This window comes from Bubalus kerabau, chromosome 9 (genome assembly GCF_029407905.1).
Source record: "Bubalus kerabau isolate K-KA32 ecotype Philippines breed swamp buffalo chromosome 9, PCC_UOA_SB_1v2, whole genome shotgun sequence".
Classification (NCBI taxonomy): domain Eukaryota; kingdom Metazoa; phylum Chordata; class Mammalia; order Artiodactyla; family Bovidae; genus Bubalus; species Bubalus kerabau.
Genome location: NC_073632.1, coordinates 94,985,664 through 95,000,618, shown reverse-complemented (window position 1 = coordinate 95,000,618; position 14,955 = coordinate 94,985,664). Strand labels below are relative to the sequence as shown.

General features: G+C 39.2%; 1 protein-coding gene across 2 annotated transcripts in view; it reads left to right on the top strand.

The window, feature by feature from the left end:
- The first annotated feature begins 668 nt into the window (after positions 1-668).
- Positions 669-14,955, top strand: part of LATS1 (large tumor suppressor kinase 1) — a 36,041-nt gene continuing 21,754 nt past the window's right edge. Inside the window, exons 1-3 of one of the 2 annotated variants that reach the window (XM_055535928.1) lie at positions 669-1,048; positions 6,652-6,831; positions 11,574-12,050. In XM_055535928.1, coding sequence (XP_055391903.1) covers positions 11,709-12,050 — 342 coding nt within the window. In that variant the 5' untranslated portion in view covers positions 669-1,048; positions 6,652-6,831; positions 11,574-11,708. The remainder of the gene's footprint in view (positions 1,049-6,651; positions 6,832-11,573; positions 12,051-14,955) is intronic. The other variant, XM_055535927.1, reaches the window with a different exon arrangement.

Below are 14,955 nucleotides of genomic sequence, written 5' to 3'. Positions count from 1 at the left end.
CAACAAATTCAACATCAGAAAAAAAGAAGTCTTAAAAACAAATACAGTTAGTCTCCTCTAGTTAAAAAAGAATGAGATATTTGAAAATACTAACTGTATATATTTTCTAAAAGCAGAATTGGCAAAGGGGCTCTGTACAATGGGTGGAACGGACCTTTAAACATAAACTCAATGATCCTATCTGAAACTTTAATTCAATCTAACAAATAAAGCCTCTTCTCGCAGTCATCATTATCCCAATTACTGCAATAATGACTTCCTCTTCTACCGATTCGGTTGGCCGATCAAAATCTCTAAACTCCCTAGTCTGTCCCGGTTCGAGAATATATTAATCCGGCTGATTCAGCAAATTCTTAAACTCACCGATTTACTCGGGGAAAGTGCTAAGCAAAATTCTAGTTATTTCAAAGTCTCTAGAAATCCCGAATCCTGAACTTCCAGAGCTAGGTTTCAGAGGGCAACTCACTGCTGTTTCCTTCTGAGAAATAAAATCCTTCAGATACGCATCTTTTATTCTATATTCGGCCACACAAAGAGCTCATATAATAAAACAGAGACACTGAAATACTTGAGTGGGCTTGGGAGGAGGGAGCCTGACGCCACCAGACTGGGCGAGTCACCTGGGCAGCGCCAGGCGGGGGCGACGCAGCTGGAGGACACGCAGACTAGCGGGCGACCGCAGAGGGAGGGAGGCGGCAGGCGGCGCGCTCTCTCCCCGCCGCCAGGCGGGCAGAAGCCCCCAGTCCTCGGCCCCCGCGCAAGCGACGCCGGGAAATGCCCACATCCGGGAAACCTGCAAGGGAGTGCGGCGGCGGCGACACCGAGTGAAAGGCAAAATGGCGGCGGCGGCGGTGGCCTGGTGCTGAGGGGAGAGCCAGGTCCCCGCGACCTCCGCGACGGGCGGCGCTGGCCCGCGGCAGCCCCCCGGCGCCTCTGTCCGCCCTGCCCCCTCGGGGATACTTAGGGTCCCCGGGAAGGGCTCCGGCCGCCTTGGCGCCCGCCCTCGAGCCCGTGGCCGCTGTCCAGGAGCCCCGCTGTCCCCCTGCAGGTAGGTCCGAGGCTGGCGTAGCGGGTGGGGCGCACTCTCTCCTCCAGAGCCGGAGTTGGCGGGGCGGTGGCCGTGGGGCCCCACGCCCATCCCCGCTGGCGGGGGTCCAGGGGCTGCTGTGGGCGTGCGGGCCGCGGCGGCCCGGTGCGGGCCCGATTTGGCAAGTTGCACGGACCTGAGAGGAGCCCTGCCCTGGGGAAGCGAGGCTTGGCCGCGCCCGGGGCTGCAGGAAGAGCCCCGGGCTTTGCGGCCTTGGAGGTTCAGGTTAGGCTGGGAGGGACCTGTGCCGCTGGAGGCCTTGCGCGGACTGTCTTCCCTCGCTCCTCCACCCTTACCCTCAGCGCGCTCGGGTCAGCGGTATTTAGGAAGGAGGGAAAAGCGAAAGGTGGTTCTGAAGGAAATGTGCAGCAAAAGAGCCACGGTTCTTTCATCCCAGAGGAACCAGATGCTATATACCTTGAACAAATGCTGCGAACTTCTGTTTACAATCCTCTGTAAATAATGTACTGTACATAGTTGGAAGGGTTAGGAGAGCTGGAGGGATCATTACGGAGTAGGAGTATGTATATAAACACAGAAAAGGAAGGAAAGGAAATTAAGGGGACACTGTTTAGTATAACTTCAAAAAGAATTTGTGTCACAAAGAATGACTCTCAGATGACTTGATTTCACTCCATTCTCTCCAATTGAAAGTTGTTTTCTTCAGTTGAAAGTACTTCTCTAAGGGAGCAAAATTTAATGTCTGTTGACCAGTATGTTCATATTACTCAAAATATAATGTCGGGTAGAAGTTATTCATAAATCTGGTAAGAAATAAGTATAATCTCACGCACAAATAATGTTTCACTCCAATCTGGGAAATGGATTTGAATCAGAAGTTTATCAGGCCTTTATGGATTATATATTGGAGATTAAGAATTTTTTTTTTATCACATTAACTCCATGTGGAAGAAGAGGTAGGACTCTTATCATTGGAATGAATATTCTCTGCTAAGGTGTCTACATTTGTGATTTAATAAGTTGACAGACGGGTAAAATGAGCTTGTTGATTCCCTAAGGCAGTGGAGGAATTTGACTGATTTAACAGTAAAAGAAATAGCATTGTGTTCCCCTGATCAGCTGCTACTGCAAGAAACTAGATCATGGTACATGCCAGGGAAGGCACATTTTTTGTGTGCTTGAATATTTATTGAATATGACTTGGCACTCTTCAAAAGCAAATAACAAATGCTTCTGCTACATATTTTTGATATGATACATAGATTTCCTTCTGTAGGTTCTTCGGTTTTTGTTTTTTAAGTTTTTGTTTGTTTATATTTCTGGTTGTGCCCACAGGCTTTCTCTAGTTGTGGAGAGCGGGGCTACTCTAGTTGCCCTGTGCAGGCTTCTCATTGTGGTGGCTTCTCTTGTTGGGATTCTAGAGCATGGGCTTCAGTAGTTGTGGCGCTCAGGCTTGGTTGCTCTGCAGCATTTGTAATCTTCTGGACCAGGGATTGAACCTGTGTCCCCTGCATTGGCAGGTGGATTCTTATCCACTGTACCACCAGGGAAGTCCCTGTGTTTTTGTTTTTAATGCTTCTTCTTGTTACTCTGCATAAATGTAGAATTGGAATAGTTTCCACTCTGATGATTTAGTTTTCCTTCTAGATATTGTGTTTGGATTAATGGGGGATTTTTGTTGACTGCAAAAGTAATTTAGTCATTGGTCAACATTTTTATCAAGTATAAATGGCAATCCTTTTTCAGCATGAAGATAAATATAGTGATTGTTTTCACTTTTGATAAGTTAGTTCTTAGAAAGTGAGTTGGAGAAAACGTCATCAATATGCAGAGATTCTTGAATATTGCTGTATGAGCAGCTGAGGCTTTGCTGCTAAGATGGTACATATTACTGTTGCTGTTCTCGTAACTGATTTAGTCAAAGTATGGAGACATGCTGTCTTTTTATAAAACTAATTCCACCTAAGGTAACACTTTGAAATCTCTTGCTATAATGGCATCTATACTTCTTTTAAGCTGGACAAGATATCAGTGATGTTTTTTGAGACTTACACTTGTACTTTTTTTTTTTAATAAATGTGATAATTTATTGTAAAAGGAAGAAATCTAGGGCACATCATTGTTAATGCAGTCCTTTTATCCCTGGAAAATGGAACTCATACTAAGCTTTGAATCTCAGGGGGAAAGATATGGGGGGAGGGTATGGAGGGAGCTCATTTTGTTCTTTGTGTACATCAGAAAACTCTCTTAGCAAGCTGGACTTTCAAGTGTTGGATAATTGGATAGTAGGAACAGTTATAATCCATAAGTTGTTTTTTTTGCTTTTTGTTTTTTTTTTAAAAAAAAACCTCTAATTTTGTATTGGGGTGTAGCCAGTCACCAATCTTGAGATAGTTTCAGGTGAACAGCGAAGGGACTCAGCCATTCATATACATGTATCCATTCTTCCCCAAACTCCCCTCCCATCCAGGCTGCCACCTAACATTGAGCAGAGTTCCATGTGCTAGACAGTAGGTCCTTGCACATTTGATCAAGGTCTGAACTTTCTAAGAAATGGAGGTTTTGTCTGTCCAGTCTAACAAATTGAAGAATTCCTTCAGAGAATGTCAATCATAATTCCTTAGGAAGACTCAAGATGTAGGTATGATAAAAAGAGCCCTGGACTGGTTCAGGTTATGGTGAGTCCATTTCTAGCATGACTTCCAGCTGGCTATATGATGTTAGGCAGGCCACTTTACCTCTCTGGATAGATCTTCTCATCTGAAGAATATATATATATATATATATATATATATATATATATATTTTCCCAAGACATCTTATGTTCTTGTGATTTAGCAGGTAAAATAAGTTTTATTTGACTGTGCAAAGTGTGTTCAGATAGGATAACAACTAACATTTCAATAAAAACTTCATGAAGGAAGCATTTGAATGGTACCTTAAAGGCTGGGTTTCATTTCTTCAAGAAGAAATATGGCAGAGGTTTTCCCAAGAAGAGTGAACAGGAAGGGTAAGAACATGAAAGTAGAAAAGCACAAGGTACATTAGCTGAGAGCGAGTAATTTGGTTTGATTAGAGTGTCTGTTACATCCAGGAGAATCTGGGTGGGTAAGATGGTGAAGAGAGTAAGAAGATAATAACATTTATTGAGTCAGGCACTTATTCTAAACATTTGACATGTATTAAACTTATTTAATGCTTAAAATAACCCTATTTAAATAGGACTGTTGCCCACATTTGAAGATCACAAAGCTAGTTACTAGTAGAACTGGGATTTGTACCCTGCTCTTCGACCCAGATCTCTGGCTTTAATTACTAAGCTAAAGGAATCATTGAGGGCTCTGGAGTAGTGAGGTAACATGGTCAGAACTATATATTAGAAAGACTCATCTGGCACCAGTGTGGTATGGATTAAAGAGGTAAGCTGTTTAGTATTGAAGAGTTGTTTTAAAAATGTTCTCTACTTCTTGAGTTTTCACATATCACTTTCACATTTGTTAATGCCAGGGTCAATTGTACATTGTTGGAGGGCTTGTAAATTAGTACATCTTTCTGGAAGGCAACCTAAATAAGTATTAGAATTTTAAATACTCATTCCCTTTGACACAGCAATTCCTTCCACTTCTAGGAATTTATCTTAAAGAGAAATGCTCAATAATTGGCACACAAAGTTTCCCCCCCCCCCCCAGTGGATTGTTTCAATGGTTACAATTCTGTAAATTTACTTAAAATAATTGAATTATGCACTTCATTATTTATGTATTTATTTTTGGCTATACCACCACATGGCATGTGGAATCTTAGTTCCCTGACCAGGGATCTAACCCATGCCCCCTTGCAGTGGAGGTCCCAACACAAGAATTTTTATTGCCACAATTTTTATTAACTTTTATATGTACAAAGAACATGTGTATACCTGTAAGCTATGAAGCATAATAAAATGAATACCCATGAACTCACCGCCCATCCTCAGAACTGGAATATTACCAATACAGTTGAAGTTATCAGTGTTTAAAACATTATAATAGCAAAAAATTGGAAATAACCTAAAGGACCATCAGTAGGGGATAGATAAATTATGATACATCTACATGAAGTAATTCAATATAGTTATTTTAAAAGATGAGGTTGAATTGTCAATTTCCTCCATTCTGTGATACCATTAATAAGTCTAAAACAAGCAGTCTGTTTAGTAACAGTTTTTCAGGGCAAAGGAAATAAACATGGTTTTTAACTAACCTTCAGTGGCATACATTTATCCCTTCAATTGTATGCCTTTCAATTTTTTTGAACCTCAGCCTTATTCACATTCAAAATCTGGAATTCTTCTCATTTACTTTGGGCTTCATATAACATCATGGTGGTGTGTTGCTTTTTATAACCCTAGCTAATAATCTTCAACCTCTTTATTGTCTTTATGATTGAGTATATAATATGAGGCATATTGAAGAATACTGGAGTTTTGTCTTTCTTTCCTTTTTGCTTAAACTCTTAGGTTTTTTGATGGTTTTTTCCTGAGTTGAGTGAGTTATTGCTAGAAATTAAACAACTCCTGAAGGTAACTCAAAAGGTTCTGACAGATATTTCATGTCTGAGTGCTTGTCCTTCATAAAAGACTCTTTCCTTTGAAAATTCTGTGATCTCACCAAAATTTGACAGCTGTTTATGCCTTTAATTGCATTGCATATTGGATGACAGTTTCTGATTACATAATGTTACATCATAGTGAAATCTTTTTGAAGACATTTTGAACATTAATCAAAGGTCTAGATAATGCAGTTGAAGTGACAAGGAAATTTGACCTTTTACTTATGGTCAAGTTACGTGTGTTCTCTGCTGTTCCAGATCTTCTCTGCTTTGGAGCTGGCAAATTGCTTTTAATACTGATTTTAAGATATGCTCAATTTCAAAAATGTTAAAATGTGGAAAAGCATGTATCCTGGAATCAAGAAAACACTATACTTTCTGTCCTAGAAAGACATTCATAGTACTTTGTTATTCTCTTGCTAGCATATTGGGCCCTAAGCAGCAGTAGTTAGATTCAAACACAGGTCCTGTGTTCCGTATGTCCAGTAATCTCTCCATCAGATCCAAATATAGCTCCTCTTGGTCCAAGATCTGTGAAGTTATCCTCACTCTGGCTATCTGTCATCCTCTCTGTTACCTCTCACTCACCGTGTACACAATGGTAGGACAAGGACAGGAGGGCCATAATAAGCACTACTATTAGAAAAGAAGAATGGGGGACTTCCCTGGTGGTCTAGTGGTTAAGAATCTGCCTTGCAGTGCAAAGGACACCAGTTTGATCCCCAGTGTGGGAAGATCCCACATGCCAGGGAGCAACTGAGCCTGAGCTCTAGAGCCCACGTGCCGCAACTACTAAAGCCGTGTGCCTGGAGCCCTTGCTCCAAAGAGAAGCCACTGCAGTGAGAATCCTTTGCACCACGACTAGAGAGTAGCCCCTGCTTGCCACAACTAGAGAAAGCACAAGTACAGCAATGAAGACCCACCATAGCTATAAACAAATAAGTAAATCTTTTTAAAAAGGAAAAGAAGAATGGGAAATAGCAGTTTCTGATAAAATAATTTTAAAACCTCCACAGGCAGATCTTGTGAAAGCAACCAGCCCTGGAAGAAGAGGAGATTCCTGGGAGGAACTGCCTCATCCTTTGTTCTCTGTTACCATTGGCCATTGTTCTCCAAGAAGCAGGGAGTTCTTTTTCCTTTTCCATCCTTGGTCGCCTATGAAGTGTGAGCTTTGGGGAAATATTCCTCTTTGGAAGGTGCAAATCTTTTTGACTAAGTCACTGCTCAAAGAAATTAAGAGCCCAAGGGTTTTTGTTTTGTTGCCCAAGAGCTGAAAGTATTTTTAGTTTGAGCTTGAATGGTTAACAAAACAGTTTCCTCAAAGTTAGAAAGCCTCTGATGTGTTTAGTTCCAGTCAGTTCCATGTGTCAGTAACCATACAAAAGTTCACAGGTGTTAGGAACCTCATCCAAAGATTTAAGAACTCTCATTTCTCTTCTCAATTGGTTATTTGAGGGAAGACCATACCCTTAATGTTGTTTTTCGTTTGTTTTAAGCCACTGGGGTACTTGAGTCAGCTAAGAGGTTTCAGTGAGCATCTGCGTTCAAAATCTTTCAATTCTTTCCCTTCGTGTTTTGGTCTAAAAGCAAGCTGCTTTTCCAGTTCTGCAAGACTTTAAATTTCTGAACTCTATCCCTTTCTATTTTTGTTTACAAATAAGCTGCTTCTTTCATGACCTTATCATTTATTTATAATGCTTTGCCAGATAGCCAATAGCAGCCTACATACATTTCTAAGATTCTCTTTTCCAAACTCATTTTGTGGAACTACAAGTTCAGTAGGACTCCTTGTTACCTTGTAAGTTATAACAGGCAAGTCACTTTATCAAATATTTTGCTACTGTGAAACATGGTTCTCCATTTGTCCAGCCTCCAGTATCGTTCCCTTGAAGCCCTCGGCCTGGCCATTTAGCCAATACCACGTTATGTTTGTGTTATAGCAGCACCTCACGTCTGGGTATCAACTTCTGTATTAGGATAATGAAAGACTATGTATACAGATACACAGTGGCCAGATCATATATGAAAATAGAACTGTGATGCAGTGTTAGTGGCAGTAGTCCCAGAGAGGCAAGTCTTGATCAGTAGTTGTCACCTTGCCTCAGGACTGAGCAGAGAAAACCACATATGCTTCCCAAAGCAATCAGGATGCTGTACTTCTAGTTAGCCGGCCTCCAACTTCCTTATGATAGAGCATACTTGAAGTCTTCCCTCTTTTATCAGTATAAAGTTTTCCTACTCCCATGCCTGCCTTTGAGTCTCTGCTAAACACAAGTGATGGTGGCTAACTCCCTTCCTGTAGAAAGCTCTGAGTGAATAGACTCTGCTTGTTTTGGATGGTCTTTATTGCCACATAATATTAAACTGTTTTGTGGTAACAAATCCCAAAATATCAATGGCTTAACACATCAGCGATTCCTATCTTGCTCACACAGAGCCCCATGGGAGTCAGTAATAAGCCATTCAGTGGCTTAGGGACCTACAGTGCCTCCATAAATAGGAGGCTGCCATCTCAAAATGTCACCTAGATTGTCACTGAAGCAGGAAAATGACAGATGGAGAACCACACCAGCTTTCAACTGCCTCAGCCCAGAATTGACTCACAGACATCCACTTGCAGGGCTTTGGCAACTAATCTGGGAAATAGAGGGCAGCATGTTAGTATTGTCTCTGCCACAGAGATTAACAAACAATGATTGAAAATAAATATATGCCGTATTTCCTCCATTTCACCATTTCTGAAGTCAGGTGATATAGATCATCTTGTAGTTGAAATGAACATTTAAATATAGAAACTTTGTAAAACAATTATATTCCAGTTTTTTTTTAAGTTAAAAAAAAACTATGTTTCTATTATTCCCCTTGAAAAGCTAATGTTGAAACGATATTGTTACATGGAATTGATAGTTTCTTTAAAGAAATCCTGTGTGTTTTAGTGTACTTTGTATTTGAAAAAGAATAATTTGTAGCGGAACCATTCCAAGATCCAGAGTCATTTCTTTTTCTTTATTTTTTAACTTTCAACATGTTTTGGAAAATTCAAGTGTACACAAAAGTAGAGGAAATAGTACAGTGAACTCTCAGGTACCCGTCACCCAGCTACAATAATCAGTTTATCACTACTTTTGTCTCATCCAAATCATCATAAAATCAGATTATTTTGAAGTTCCAGGCATCATATTTATTCACAAGTATAATATTTCAATGTGTATATGAAAAAGTGTAAACTAATTATTCATTTATGTAAACCTAAAACACACAATTACACATATCCCAGAACTCAGTCATTTCTATGACTATTGTGCACTCACTTGGATGTTAGGAATGTTAGTAACTACATTTGAGTAATTGTCAAAGTACAGAGTTAAATATCAGTTCAGTTCAGTTGCTCAGCTGTGTCCAACTCCTTGCGACCCCATGGACTGCTGCACGCCAGGCCTCCCTGTCCATCACCAACTCCCGAAGCTTGCTCGAACTCATGTCTATCGAGTCTGTGATGCCATCCAACCATCCCATCCTCTGTCTTTCCTGTCTCCTCCTGCCGTCAATCTTTCCCAGCATCAGGGTCTTTTCCAAGGAGTTAGTTCTTCACATCAGGTGGCCAAAGCTTTAGAGTTTCAGCCTCAGCATCAGTCCTTCAATGAACATCCAGGACGGATTTCCCTTAGATTGATTGGTTTGATCTCCCTGCAGTCCAGGGGACTCCCAAGAGTCCTCTCCAACACCACAGTTCAAAAGCATCAATTCTTTAGTGCTCAGCCCTCTTCATAGCCCAACTCTCACATACAAATATGACCACTGGAAAAACAATAGCCTTGATTAGACAGACCAAAGTCCTTTGTAAATATAGGACTAGAATTAATCTCTCTGGTTCAGCATTTTCTAAAGTATAGTACACAGAGCATGAATTTCATAAAATGCTGTGGAGGAAAGAGTTCCTTGGTCATTTAAGTTTGGTCAACATGACATTCTTTTCTTGTAAATTCATGTGATAATGTAAAAGAATAATGTATTTTGTGTGTTGTCATCCCATTTTGATTAAGAGTAAAAATATTATAATATGCAGTATTAATAATAGTGATTTTAAAAAGTAGTGATTATGTTGCTTTCCTTCATCTTATATATTGGATTGGCCCAAAAGTTTGTTTGGGTTTGGGCCAACCCAATCACATTACTATAAAACTGAAAGCTTACAGCATAAATGTATGCTTTTACAGTTCTAGAGGCAAAAATTCCAAAATCAGTGTCACTGGCCCAAAATTAAATCATCGGTGAGGCCACTGTTCCTTAGAGGTTCTAGGAGAAAAGCAGTTCCTTGTCATTTCCATCTTTGTTTGGCTGCCAGCATTCCTTGGCTTCTGGCTGCACCCTCTAGTCCCTGCCTCCATGGTCACATTGCCTCCATCTCTTCTGTCTATCAAATCTCCCCTGCCTCTCATGCATGTACTTGCTCAACTGGATAATCTGTGATAACCTCCCCTTTTGAAGATCCTTTAATGATATCTGCAAAGTCCCTTTTTCCAAATAAGGTAACATTTGCAGATTCCAGGGATTAGGAAATGGTTAGCTTTTGGGATGTTATTATTCAGCCTACTACAGTGATTCTTTGTTGAGGGAGGGAATTATGAAGGACTTCTACCTTACTTAATTACATGATATTTGAATTTTTTCAATAGGATGCATTTTTTTTTTATAATGGAAAAAAACAAAATTGTATTTTCTTAAGAGTAAAAGGAATAAATTACTTGCATTTATTAGTTTAACAGATACTTCTGCACTGCCTGTATTTACCAGTTTCTGTGTTAGGGGAATGGAAGGCAAATGTATCCTGACATAGAGAAGCAAAACTATTCTTATTTTGTTTTTTTCCTCTCTATTAAGGAGAACCATCTTTGGAATGGTAAATAATAATAGTAAAATGATGGCTAACTTGGAGTTGAAACCCAAACTAAAGGAATGCCTAGATGGCTATAAATGAAGTGCAACCTAGATACTGAGAAAATTTAATAATGGCCCCAAAGCACAAGAGTAGTGATGCTGGCAATTCAGATATGCCAAAGAAAAGCCATCAAGTGCTTGTTTAAAGTGAAAGTTCTCAGTTTAATAAAAAAAAATATGTGCTGAGACTTTAAGATCTACCATAAGAAGAAATCTTCTATACACAAAATTGTGATTGTGCAAAAGAAAAACAGAAATGTGCACTAGTTTTGCTGTTGCACCTCAAACTATGAAAGTTACCACCACAGTACATGATATGTGCTTAGTCAAGACATAACATTTATACAGTAAGGTATTTTGAGGGAGAAACTACATTCATGTTGTTACATGTATGTTGTTAATAAATCTTTTTTTTTTGAGGGGGGAGGGGGGAGCACCACACGGCTTGTGGGATGTTAGTTCCCTGACGTGGTATTGAACTTGAGGCATCTGGGGAATGAGAGTACAGAACCCTAACCCCTGGACTGCCAAGGAATTCCCATAGTTGTTCTATTTTATTATTAGTTGTTAATTTTTTACTGTGCCTAATTACTAAATTAAACTTTATCATAATTATGTATGTATAGGAAAAACATAGTACAGTTGACTCTTGAACAACTCAGGGTCTGGGGTGCCGACCCTTTGTGCCATTGAAAATTTGAGTATAACTTTACAGTCAGCCCTCCATTCAGCATCCTTGGATACAACCAACCACTGGATTGTATTGTACTGTAGTACCTATTTGTTGAAAAAAATCCAAATATGAGTGGACCCATGCGTTTCAAGCCCATGTTGTTCAGAGGTCTACTGTATATACAGGGTTGGGTACTATCTGAAGTTTCAGGCATCTACTTGCGGTCTTAAAAGGTATACCCCTGGATAAGGGGATACCTGCTGTGCATGGCACTGCTTTATCAGTCAGTCACTTTATAGCTTTGTTTATTTTTTTTTTTTTATTTAGATTGTAAAGAATTGTAACATTCCCGGGGACTTCTGCAAAAGATTTTTTTAAGTTTTGCTCAAGGGAAAGCTCTGAATCTCAATCAAGTAGCTGTTAAAGAAGTCTTTTGTGTGGGTTATACATATAGATGTTTTCATGAAGAGGAGTGAAAAGCCAGAAGGATATAGACAAATGAGGCCTAAGACCTTTCCTGCCAGTAACTACACTGGCAGCAGTCGGCAGATGCTGCAAGAAATTCGGGAATCCCTTAGGAACTTATCCAAACCATCAGATGCTGCTAAGGCCGAGCAAAACATGGGTAAAATGTCAGCTGAAGATCCGCGGCAAGTCAGAAATCCACCCAAGTTTGGGATGCATCATAAAGCCTTGCTGGAAATTCGAAACTCTCTACAACCATTTGCAAATGAAACAAGTCGGAGTCCTTCGGAAGTTAATCCACAAATGCTTCAAGACTTGCAAGCTGCTGGATTTGATGAGGTAAGCACTGTTAAAAACAAAAGAATTTTTTTTACCTTATACTGCTTAATGTTGCCTTTGAGAATTTATTTATGTATACAAATATGTAGAGCTTCCCTGGTAGCTCAGTCCCTAAAGAATCTGCCTGCAATGCAGGAGACTTGGGTTTGATTCCTGGGTTGGGAAGATCCCCTGGAGAAGGAAATAGCAACCCACTCCAGTATTTTTGCCTGGAGAATCCCGTGGACAGAGGAACCTGGCAGGCTACAGTCCATGGGGGTCACAAGAGTCAGACACGACTTAGCGACTGAACCACCAACTACCATCAGTTCAGTTCAGTTCAGTCACTCAGTCATGTCCAACTCTTTGTGACTCCATGGACTGCAACACACCAGGCTTCCCTGTCCATCACCACCTCCCATCACCAACATGCTCAAACTCATGTCCACCAAGTCAGTTATGCCATCCAACCATCTCATCCTCTGTCTTCCCCTTCTGCCTTCAATCTTTCCCAGCATCAGGGTCTTTTCCAATGAGTCATACAAATATGTACATTCTACAAGCAAAGAATGTTGTTTACAATTTCATCAGTTATTGAAGCAAAATAATTAATATTTCTTTAGTTTTTTCCTGTGGTTCTGAGATTTAAAAGGTTATGAAGTCAGAGCCAAAGTGCAGGTGAGGAAAGCCACAGGTGGGGTCAGAGTAAGGACATCTGCTTGTGTGTCGTAGTTGCTATGGTGAGCTGAGTGGCTGTTGAAATGATAGCCCTAAGGATATGAAGTTTAAGCTTATGTTACAGAGAAGGAAGTACAATCAGAGATATCATTAAGCAGTTATGCTCACATAACTCTCAGATGCAAATCTTAAACTCACAAAAACTAAAAATTTACTTGTTGATCAATCTCCAACAATTTCAGTTTTTTGATGAAATTTCAGTTCATGTTAATTATACTAACTTTAATATTTTTACCTTTAGAACTCATTTTTAAAGTTTTCATAGCCTTTATTATTTAATCATTTTGTTTAAGTAACTAATAAAATTTATTTTCTGTGATTATATTCTTCAGGTGAATATTTTAAATGGCAGAAATCATTCTAGGTAAAAATGCCATGGAAATTATAACTAAATGTGAATAATCAGGCATTGATTGCATTTTCTTTAAAAATTATAGTAACTTTTTTCCTGATTTTAAAAGTATCTATTCCATGTTAAAAATTAAACCATATAAGGAAAAAAACTAAAAATTGCCTTTAGTTTCACCACACAAAAATAACTAACCTTAAAATTTCTTCACTTTGTTAATATTCTAGTGACCACATTTTCAGCTATCTCTATGTTTAATTTTAAAAATGAGGCATTATAGTAATGGATTTGAAAAGGGAAATTTACAACAAAACTAGGAAGAAAAAAGATTCTTTCTGGCCCATTCTCTTCATTTGATTAATCTTATTTCCTATTAATTTTATATTTAAATGTTCTAAAAATATTGGATTTGCACCAGAAAATATATGTAGAGGAGAGAACCTGGTTAATAGTTGGAGGATTAAAGAAATGGCTTGAATGGAGATTTTTAGAGTACTGTTCCTAATCCTTTAGTCACAAGGAAGAGAAGAAAAGAGAAGGCTGAATCATTGATCTTTGACTTTCCTCTTACAGAGTACTAGGAAGAGGGAGTTTAGGAAAGCACAGGGCTATACCATAAAGGCCCTTAAGTGATAATGTGTATGTCAGATTAAGTCACATCATTAAATACGTATTTATGGAACTCTTACTGTGTGTGAACCCATCAGTCAGGATAGGGAATCATAACAAAAATGCTCCATTCCCTTACTGAGAAAGTTGCTCAGTCATGTCCGACACTTTGTGACCCCATGGGCTGTATAGTCCATGGAATTCTCCAGGCCAGAATACTGGAGTGGTTAGCCTTTCCCTTCTACAGGGAATCTTCCCAACCCAGGGATCGAACCCAGGTCTCCCTCATTGCAGGCGGATTCTTTACCAGCTGAGCCACAAGGGAAGCCACCATACCTTTAAGAAACTTAAAATTTTTTTCTAACATAGACAGTTTTAAGAATTGTAAGTCATTGGTCAGTGCCCTGTTCTTTATCTGTTGGCAATAATAACAAGAATTGCTTTGCATTACAAAGATGTTAGCTTTACTGCAATCACACATTTCAAAATTGTTTACCTTATGACATTAGTAGCCCCTTAAGCAAGATTGCTTTACTAAAAGCATTTAGACATTTATCAATCCTCGTTTATTCAAATAAGGAAGGAATGGTATTATTTATACTTGCAGTGATATAAAGGGTATGGCAATTTACTTCTGCCTCCTGAATCATTCTTTCTGATAGCTTCCCATTGTATTGCAGAATTTGTTCAAGATCCTAACTTGGTACTTCAAAATTCTGATTCAGTTTTCACTTTTTTTTTTTTGCCTTAAATATTTCAAGATTAATTTCCTCATAGGAATAAATATTAAATAGGATCACTGTATTCTTGAGTCACATATAGCTACAATCTCTGGAATATATTTTTGCTTCTAAGCATGCAAAACCAAAGCACAGCAATATGGACATAATGTTTTCTATCATACAGGACTTCTATTCCAAAGTTACTGATTTGAGGGTGCTCTTTTTCACACAGGCATTAACACCTCCACTTAAGGAACTCTTGGTTGATTTTGTTACAGATGTAACAAATATTTAAACATATAGCAATAAAATTAAAAAATAAAAGCCAGCATAATAATTAATCATCAAAATCACAAGCTGAAATTCTAATGCGCTTAAGGATATGGTTTCCACAGTGTTGAACAAGAATGGTGGGTATCAGTTTTCTTACCAACTGAGATGGCACTGCCATGTGATAATAGCATAAATACAGTTTGCAGTTCACTTGGTTTAACCAGTTTTAAAGTTA